Source organism: Hemicordylus capensis, chromosome 1 (assembly GCF_027244095.1).
Source record: "Hemicordylus capensis ecotype Gifberg chromosome 1, rHemCap1.1.pri, whole genome shotgun sequence".
In the NCBI taxonomy this organism is placed as follows: Eukaryota; Metazoa; Chordata; class Lepidosauria; order Squamata; family Cordylidae; genus Hemicordylus; species Hemicordylus capensis.
The window spans coordinates 53,504,909-53,514,911 of record NC_069657.1 but is presented as its reverse complement, the minus strand read 5'-3'; the positions used below and the strand labels follow the sequence as shown (position 1 = coordinate 53,514,911).

The following is a 10,003-nucleotide window of genomic DNA, read 5'->3' as shown; positions in this document are numbered from 1 at the left end:
TCTGTTAAATTATAAATCTTGATAAAAAATGTACACCAATGAGAAAACTTGGGCACGATCCAGGCAAAGTTAAGCACATCCAGGTCCCGCTGACTTTGAGTAAAGCTTTTGAAACATCCAGGTGTACCCAGAAATGAGTTCCACTCAATGGGATTTATTTGCAAGTTAGTGTGCACAGGACGGCAGTCTCACAACTTTACTATACTATATATATGAGAGAGGGGGCGAGCCATTGAAACCCAGCCCACCTGATGCATTTGGGACTGAAAGCTTAAAAGACTTGTGTTTGTTTTTAAATTCTATCAAGATCAGATTTACTGATCTTGATAATGATTCCGAAAGCGAACAAAAGTAGTGGGAGAAACTGTCCAGACTTCATCTGAGAACAGAATCTGGCCAGTTTTCCCCACCCCCATTACTGGGGATGATGTTTTTAAAGGTACTGAAGGCTTTGGCAAGTGGTATTTTAACAAGGCTTGCTTTCTCTTTTCCTCCCCTCCCATTGTTTTAGGTAAATGTGGAAAGTAAATCTCAAACTATTGCATCTACCTTGAGAAATGCAACTGATTTTCTTTTTAACATGTCTAGATATTTATAAGGTGTGAAGACCAAGCCTGCTACTAGAGTAGACAGCTGGGGGGGGGATGTAGGGACCTCAAAAGACACATTTTAAAACTATTAATTAAAAAGAATGTTGGAAATAAGGCTCACACAGTGAGTGAAGGACAGTTTTCAATGCAAATATTTCCTGCTCATTTGCCCCAGGATAAGGCCAAAAAACACATTTAAGACTTTACTACTTTGTACACTTACTAAAGAGTTAGTCCCATGGAAATCAGTACATAAAAACTTGTTTAGGAACAGTTCTGCAGATTTCAGTGGATTCATAGCCTTAAACTTCTCACATTGATACCAACCGAACTGAAAAATTGTCAAGTTTGGCCCAGTGCCCGAAAAATTGTCCATACATTCAGAAGGCCTACATCCAAGAAAGCATGCTTTTTATTTTTATTTTTAAACCGGCCCTTTCCAGAAAAAGTAAAACAAGTAAAAAGAAAACAGAGAAAGCCACAGCAACAGTTTTGACGGCATGTGGCTTGTGAGGAGTTACTATCTCCTTAAACACCAGTATAATCATACAACCATATTGGCCGTTTCAGAATAAATGGTCAAAAGGAAAGAAAGAAAGAAAGAAAGAAAGAAAGAAAGAAAGAAAGAAAGAAAGAAAGAAAGAAAGAAAGAAAGAAAAGAGAGGGGGGAGGGAAAATTGTATATTGGGTGAGCCCTAGGGTTGCTGGATTGGGTCACTAAAATCCCACATGGACTCAGAACCTTCAGTTACATCTTTGATATTTTACACTCCCCCCACTCCCCGACTTCCACAGATTCCTCCTAGGTAGGTGTACTTCTGGTTCTTTTTAACACAGTTACAAAAGACATTTTTCACAAAGGGAAAGGACTCTTCGGAGATCCATCCCAGCACAATTCTGGGTTGGAAAGCAACGAACGATTTCCTTTTGAAGGTTCGAAAATGGAATGACCTCTCTCCTTCCATATCCAGTGTAAACAAGCAAACTTGCATTTGTGCGGTAAAACATGACGATGCCAGCATGATGTTGGGAGAAACTGACAGTTCTGTTTCAAGTCAATAATATTGTACAAATATCACAGAAAAGGCAAGAAGTTCATTTGACAAAAGGATTGGTGGGGGAGAGCCAACACAGACGTTTAAAATATAATTTGTAGTGCCAAACAGAAACTGTTTCTACCGCGATCTTTTTTAAAAACCGCATCTCCTTGGGAATAGGCCCCTGCCAGGTATCCTGTCTCTTCCAAGCTAACGCGTTAACGCAATTACGAAGGTCTCATAGACTGAAGAAATCAACTAATCCCATATATGAGTTTTGGTCGTTTTTATAAATTATTATTTCAAATCAAACTATACTTTGGAAAAAGTTATTCATGGCAGCTCTGACTGATGAAAGCAAATTTCCTCGGATTAAGATTAGATCCCCTCAGAAAAGCATTTAAAACACACACACACATGTCAGGCATAGTCATTATTAGAATATGGTTATCCTTTTAACAACTTTTCAAATCCAAGCTGAGACAACTTTTTTCGATTACAAAAGCTTTCAAGGCCAGCCAGTCGCTTTTCTCCTTCACAAATGCTAGTTGGCCGCTCAGCTACTACCTTAAGCCGATTGACTCACTTGGAGGTAAAGCCCGAATATGTCGAACTTACTTCTAAGTAAGTCTGCCTTCGGCTGCGATCCCAAACACACTGACTAGGAAGCAAGCTCCAGCGAAAGCTTCCTTCCAGGAAAGAGTGTTGAAGATCGAGGTGCCAAGATCGACGCCCCTTCTTCAGCCTCCTGCCTTTATTGGGACTGACCACAGCTTCGGATAAGAGGAGGAAAGGACATCATATATGTGTATAGAGAGATATAGAGGTATAGAAAGTGTTGACCTTACCTGAGCTCTCCTGTGCCTGTTGTGAGAAACAAACGCAAGTCATTTCGTGTTAATCACCAAATTGCCATAGACTAGGGCATTTCTACCTTTCAAAGCCTTTTGATAGCATAGACATCATATTTCCATTTACGGTGACCTCCCCTCTCCCCCCTCCCGCCGGAGTCATCAGCAGACCAACTGGGCAGATAAGAAAGAAAAATGCTGTCAACTTTGCTCCAACTCGTACGATACAAGGATTGATCATCTTCACGAGCCACTCAGTGTCTACCTCAGAGTTCCTTTTGTCCAAGAAGCTCTCAGCAGCCGCACAAGAGCTGGTTCCTAAGCGAGGCCCTTGGACCTGCTGCTGCTGCTGCTGCTGCCCTGGCTGATCAAACAGAGGGCTGGTCCGAGAGAAACGCTCCCTGGAGATTCTCCTTATTTTCGAGCTGGCTCCGAGTTTCACTGTCAGGGCCTTGCACTTTTGTGGGGGTCTTCGTAAACAACGAGCTGCCCTTCTCAACTACAGGCGAGGTATCCCCTGTTATTGCAACATTGGCTACTATTACTATTACTATTACTATTACTATTACTGCTATTCATAGCAATAGTAATTACAATTTCTATTCCTAGACCCGAATATCGTATGGGGTGTGTGTGTCTTTCCACTCGATCAACTGGGTTCACTTTGTTCCTTAAACAGTCTATGGGAACCTCCACTGCTCTTGGTGCTAAAAAAAGGGACCCTTTTAAGGAACAAAAATATATACTTTGTTGCTAAATATCAAATATGGCAAACCTCTGAACTGTTTTATTCTCTCTCTCTCTCTCTCTCTCTCTCACACACACACACACACACACACACACACACACACACACACACCCCTGCCTTGACCCACTGCCTCAACGCTGTGCTTCCATTTATATCAAGGAAATGTCCTTGCACATAAGCAAAGTTAGGAAGAAGAATAGCAGATTTGCATTGGACCTCATTACCTTTATTTTGGAAGGAAGCCCCTGATTTTTATTTTATTTTTTGCATGTGGCCAGTCATAAAACTATCATTGAAACTGAAGTCTAGTTTCTCTACCATAGTTTCCAGTTCTAATCGTTCATCTTTCTTTTCCTGTTCGAAAACTCTGTAGCTTCAGGAGTGGGACCCATGAAGAGATTCACTGGGGTTTCTTTTATTCTGATATATGTATATGTATATATTGTTTCATTAGCAATGTGTGTGTGTGTGTGTGTGTGTGTACAGTAGAGAGAGAGAGAGAGAGAGAGAGAGAGAGAGAGAGAGAGTGTATGTATTAAACTGGGGACCTGTGTATTAAAATAAAATAAAATAAAATAAATAGCTGTTTCAAATTTCCTGAATGTGTGTGTATACATACATATATACATAAAAGTACACACACACAGGTTTGTCTCAATTCAGACTTTCCGACTAAAAGGCCAGAATATCACGTCATTTCTTTAGAAAAAGAGAAAGAAGTATAATTTTGCCAGACCAGTTTTGTTTGCATTTCTCCTGACTGATCTGTAAATACAGTTTGAATTGTGTTTGCTTGGACTCTAGAGGTCTATAAAAAGACGAATTCACCTTTCTGTGGAATAAGCAAATAGACTTTAAACTAAGCCGACATCAGACAAAGTGGAAGCCAGTTTATTTAATCGAAACTAAATCTAGTTGCAGAAAGATAAGTCAGTGTACATAATCATCCATTACAGTCATTACTACCACCACCAAATATGTGTTTATGAGCTTGTCCAGATACAATAAATCTCTGTATTTCCCCAAGGCTATTTGGGGCAAACCCTAGGTGTTTCCATGTTGTTCTTCTAAGGCCTAATTGTAGGGCTGCGCGGGAGGGGACGGGGAGAAGAGAGGACTTGAAGGAATGTCGCTTTCTAAGTGTTCTCTCTCTGGTTGCATTAAGTACCGCCGTCGGCAAGTCAATAATTCATTTACGGGCGGGGGAGGGGGGCACCTATAAAAAATTGGGAGATTTCAACATCGCTCCAGAGGGTTGTGAGCTGCGACCATTTTCTACCATCATATTGTAAAGCGAACTGGGAGAAACTGGGATCGACTTGATGCCTCCATTCATTACCGGCGGGGCTTTGGCATTGAATTTTCTTCCCTATACCCCGCAACACAGCGGACGTAGTTTTTTCCTTTGTGGGGGGGGCGGGTGGACACATTGGCGTTTGAAAAGACAGCCTAGAGTGCTCCCTTTTGGGCTCTGCAGATGCTAATTTTAGCACACAGCTATGAAAGAGGCGAGAAAATATAGATTTAGCAAAATGGGAACAGCTGCAAATGTTTCTCTAGCACTTGGCCAAAGTCTCCCTCTTTCTCTCCCACCCCCCTCTGTAAACAAGAGGTATATATAGTATGTTGCAAATAATGCTTAATATCTTTGCTGACACACGTGACATTTCCATATTCCAATAATTAGAGAGACCCTTTTTTAAAAAAAAGCCAGGCTCCCCACCCCCACCCCCTCACCACCAGCACCAGAAGGGGTGGGGGTAAAATTTTGTGCAAATGAGATTTCCCAGACTTTCTTCTAGGCTGTGCAGTTGTGCTGGCCACGTCTTTGTCGATCGCCTTCCCGTCCCCACATGTCCCTACAGTTCTCAGGTTCAGGGTTCCTCTGCCTTTCTCAAATCTCCAAGCTTTAGGCTTGATTTTTTGCCCTTATGATTCTGGCATAAAGGGAAAGGAAAGGAAAGAAAAAGAAACGATTCGGAGGAGTCTCTTAGTGCTAATGGAACAAAGCTAGAACTGCATACCCAGCCGAGGAGGTCTAAAACAGAAGATTCACAAACTCCTTTGTTGTTATCCAGAGATGGCTCGCACTGAGTATTTACAGCGGAATCAAGGGATCTCTCCATCACGTTTTCACTGGCAGATCTGTCATTTTGCACAAACATACCACTTTGAGTCCAATCAGTAACTGGCCGGTGTGTTTGGATCTAAGCCCAGGTTGATTTGAGTTTTTTGTCCCCCACCCTCACCCCCGCAAACTTTCAATTGAAGTGGATGGGTTTAAGATTTATATCCAGAAGGTGCTGCTTAACCGGCTTTTGGATGTCAGCCTGTCTTTTGGTGCGTTTCTTGAGTTACTTAAAACCACTTAAAAACAAAAAACCAAACCCAAAAACGAACCCTAGTCCAAGATCACAGCATTCTGCAAATCTATCTGACCCTTCATAAGAATAATTCAAGAAGTGGGGAAGGGGGAAGAGAAGACTACATATGTGCATCAGGGCAAAACAAACAAACAAACAAACAAACTCGTACTTTGTCTGTTTTATAACTTAATTCAAGCTACACGGCACACCTCGTGCACAATAAACTATCGTTTTTATTTTGATTATAAATAGGATGGTTGTACTTTCCTTAAAATACAATTACATAGGAAACCTTTGTAGAAATTGTGTTTTTACAAGTTAATAAAACTGGACGTTCTTTACAAGGATTTGATATCCCCCCTTTTACCCGGTTAGTATGTTCCTCGTTAGCTTGCCCACCCTTGCAGTAATAGTATCTTAAACGCACCCTTTCGGAACTTCCATTAGTGGTATGCAAATATTTCCTTTCCTCTATAAATGACTCCACTTGGATTTCCATGTCTCCTTTCTGCCTTGCTCATTGCCTTGGACAGGACTGACTCATTTACGTCGAATTCTAGTTAAGCTAGAACATGTGAATCGATCACATATATGTATTTGCTGGTCAGGTTCCCCAAAACTTGTCCCCGGTCGTACTTCCAGTTTCGATGGCTGGGTCAATTTTTCGGTTGAAATTCAGTGGGAAACGGGTCCCAGGCCTTTGAGGGAAGGCGACTTACGATATTCGGTTCCCTATTTATATTTCTTTGAGAGGGAAAATAGCAAAGGGCAATAAGAAATTTCTGTGATCTTTATAATTTATTAGAAGCTTTTCAGGGAAGTATATTTAAAGCCAAATATATCTACATAAGTTACAAGGAGGGCAAAAAAGAAAAAGAATAAGAATAGAAAGGAAACGTGCGCCAAGAAAGAACTGCCAAAGAATGTACATGGATCCATGAGCATCCATTAAAAAGTGAAATTTTGTTGTTGTTGTTGTTGTTGTTTTTAAAAAAAGATTTGTTTGGTAGATCGTTGCTCTCTCGCTCTCTCTCTCTTTTTAATAATCAACAAAATATTCAGGCTACTAAAAACTATGGGTTTAGTCCAACGATTTTGACAGCATTATACAGCTACAGGTTCACATCAAACATAATGGGGGAAATGCTAAGCCGTGATAGTATCAGTGTCTCCATCCACCGTCTGGGCTGGGGGGCCTCGTGTTTCTCTCGCGTGTGTGTTTTTGAGGGGGAAGGACGGTAAAGTTTTTGGGGGGATTGGGGAGAAAACACCCACCCCTCGCCACAAGGTTTTTGTATGTACATACAAGCGTCCGTGGAGATCCACGCCAAGCCGCGGGTACATGGTCCTTCCTCTGCCATTAACCTCTCCAGAGGCTAGTTAGGGACTGCAGCGATCGCCATTTCTCAACCTAGAAGTCTATTTCTTCTTCTCTGTCGCAAGGACACTCCCCCCACCCATTTCTCAGATAAATGAAAAGGGATAAGGACAAAAAACAAAAGTCAAAGGACGGGGTCAAAGAAAGACAAACAGGGAAACTCGGCCTCGGCGGTGGTGGCCCCCGGCGGAGCTGAGGCCGGGCACCCTTCTCACCAAGTCCTCCCGTATAGCAAGGTGGAGCAAGACATGGCCGTCCCATAGTCAGAGCTGGAGGAGTTCAGGTGGGACAAGGCGGACACCTGGCTCTGGAGGGAGGAGGGGCTGCTGCCCGCGTGCTGGCCCAGGTCAGGCGACTGGCCCGCGCTGCTGGCTTGGTGACTCTGATGCTGTCCCAGGCTGGGCCCGTTGGTGGCCACGGTGATGGCGGTGGCTGCCGCCTGCTGCTGGTGGTGGCCCTGGAGCGCCGCGGTGGGCGTGTTGGAGCCGGCCTGGCAGGGCTTGCCGTCCTTGACCAGGACCGGCACGGCCACGCGGCGGGGCGACTGCTGCTGCTGCTGCTGCTGGCAAGAGGCGCCCTCCTGCTGCATCTGCTGCTGGGCCGCCTTGTCCTTGGCCTGCCGCTTCATCTTGTAGCGGTGGTTCTGGAACCAGATCTTGACCTGGGTGGGCGTCAGGTGGATCATGCTGGCCAGGTGCTCGCGCTCGGGCGCCGAGAGGTACTTCTGCTGCTTGAAGCGCCTCTCCAGCTCATAGACCTGGGCCTGCGAGAAGAGGACGCGGCGCTTCCTCCGCGGCGTGCTCTGCAAGGGCGCCATGCTCTTGCTCACGTCGCCCAGCGAGCTCAGGCTCCCCATGCCGCCCATGTTCATCCCCGACGACGGGCCCATGAAGCGGGAGACTGCAATCGAGAACAGCCGGAGGAGAGAGAGGGTTAAGGAGGGAGCCACACAGCAGGGCAGAGGGCACGCTCAGGGCAAGCGCCCCGGCCCTCACTTCGGATCTAGGCCCAAGCGCTTGGGAACGAATCCGATTCCTGGATCCATAGCCCTAACGGGCGGGCGGCGGGCGGCGGGCGAGGGGGGGGATTCTCATTCACACACAAACACACACACACACACACACACACTCAAATCGAAATCCACATCAAAAGCCAAACACAGCAACCGATGTCCATAGAATCGCCTCCCACGCTCCTTAAAATCTGCAAACATTATTTTTCTACATCGAGTATGAAACTGTCGGGTTATTTGGTGAAGTTTAGTTCTGTAGTTTCGGAGGGTCTGCTCTTCAACAGATCTCCCAACCCCGCTGTCTCCCTGGCCTAAAGAAGCGCAAGCAAGCCCTTGCTACAGAAGTGACAAAAGCAAGGGAGAGAAGTGAGAATTCGAATGGCGAAAAGAGGGGTATTTTGCTGGTGTGAGCTTCTGCCCTTCTATACGATGCATACCTGCATACATTCATGCATCAGCTGCTAAGAATACTGCTTACACCTTGCAACCCGCCAAATTAATAAAAGTGGCTCTTTCCTTCCCTTTCCCTTCTTTTACCATCACATCTTCTTAATTCTGTTTTGTATAGTTCACAAGCTGACTGTATATAATTATAAACTTCGAGAGAATCGTGTCGGGACTCAATGGGTTTTGCTAATGTCCAGATATGAGTTGATTCAAACTTGACCTCCTCTATATCCTTGCATTTATTTGAACAATTTCCGCGGCACACAAACAATTTATCTTTTCACTCCCCCCCCCGCCTTTTTTCTTCCGAGTGCCCTTTATTACGGGACCCTCTTCTTCGCCGGGGGACTCAGCTACCCAGACATGCCCAAGAAAGCCCTTCTTCTCCCCTCTCCTCTCGCCCTCCAGGCGCTTCATCACTGAGTTGAATCTCAAGACTCTCGCGGGGCTGCCCATTCGCTCCTCCACCCAAAGGCAGGACGGAGCCCAGCGTCCAGGAGGTCAGGCACAGGTCGCAAAAAAGGAGGGAGGAAGCCTCCAGGTCCACCCCAGGCAGCTGGCTGGTAAGATGACCCGTCATCCACCCCTAGAGTGGACGATTCCCCCCACCTTGCCGGTCCGGCTCGGACCGCTACCACATACTGCTCCTTCTGGGGAGCGTGGAAACTTGGGGCCGTGGTGCTGGGGAAGGAGACCAGGGAAGGAAGGGCGAGGGAAAGGCTCTGAGCACTTACTTGTGGAGAAGCGAGGATCCGGGTTGGCCCCATACCATCCGGTGGTCGACGCGCTGTTCCTCATGGTATCCTGGTAAGGTGGGAGGTCGCCCATGTTGCCATTGCAGTAGCCCCCCATGGCGGTGTGGGAGAGCTGGGGGACGCCGGCGGCTGTCATGTGGTAGGCGGCGGTGACCGTCCCGTTATGGCCCATGGGGTGCTGCTGCATGGCCGGCTGAGCCACCTGCGATTGCCTGTAGGCTGCCAGAGGAGCCCCCAAGTTACTCCCCTCCATGCCCACTTTCTTGTAGCTTTCCTCCAAGGGGCTCAAGATGTCAGACACTGAGAAAGGAGTCGTATGCTTTGGGCTCATCGACATGATTCGGCGGCTGGGGGGAGAGGAGGGAAAAAAAGGGAAAGGGGAGGCAAATATCTCTCTCTCTCTTTCTCTCTCTCTCCCTCTCTCCCTCTCTCTCCTTTTTTTTTTTTTTTTTTTTTGCCAAATATTCTGGTGTGTTGCCTCCACGCCGATCTTGTTGGATGAACACGTAACCGAGTGGACCAAGTCCGCCTTAATTGGATTGAGTGGAGGCTCAGCGCTGCCTTTCGTTTGTTTTAGCCAGACGCCAGGTTTTAGGCTGCCACCAGAGGCGGGGCATAGGCACTAAAGCAACAAGACAATAGAACCCCACATCTTGCCCGAGATAATTAGCGTACATGCTGATGACAAGGTAAACACCTTTAAGTTTTACTTCTCCGGATTTTTTTTTAAATTATTTTTTTGGAAAAAAATAGATCCGACAAACAAAAAAACACCCCTCTGCCTTTCCCCTCCCCCAAACAATCCATTTTATTTATTTT

General features: G+C 45.8%; 1 protein-coding gene across 1 annotated transcript; it reads right to left on the bottom strand.

The window, feature by feature from the left end:
• Positions 1 to 5,807: 5,807 nt before the first annotated feature.
• NKX2-1 (NK2 homeobox 1) lies at positions 5,808 to 9,791 on the bottom strand. Its single transcript, XM_053280546.1, has 2 exons — positions 9,164 to 9,791; positions 5,808 to 7,870 (listed from the first exon to the last, which is right to left on the bottom strand). Exons 1-2 carry the CDS (start codon positions 9,519 to 9,521, stop codon positions 7,182 to 7,184), a joined length of 1,047 nt encoding a protein of 348 aa, XP_053136521.1. The 5' UTR covers positions 9,522 to 9,791; the 3' UTR covers positions 5,808 to 7,181.
• Between the last annotated feature and the right edge of the window lie 212 nt (positions 9,792 to 10,003).

Excerpts from the sequence above, each read along its gene's own strand:
- NKX2-1 (XM_053280546.1), bottom strand. The coding sequence starts at position 9,521 with ATGTCGATGAGCCCAAAGCATACGACTCCTTTCTCAGTGTCTGACATC. Across the intron at positions 7,871-9,163 it reads GGATCCTCGCTTCTCCACAA|TCTCCCGCTTCATGGGCCCG; the intron begins GTAAGTGCTCAG and ends TCTCGATTGCAG.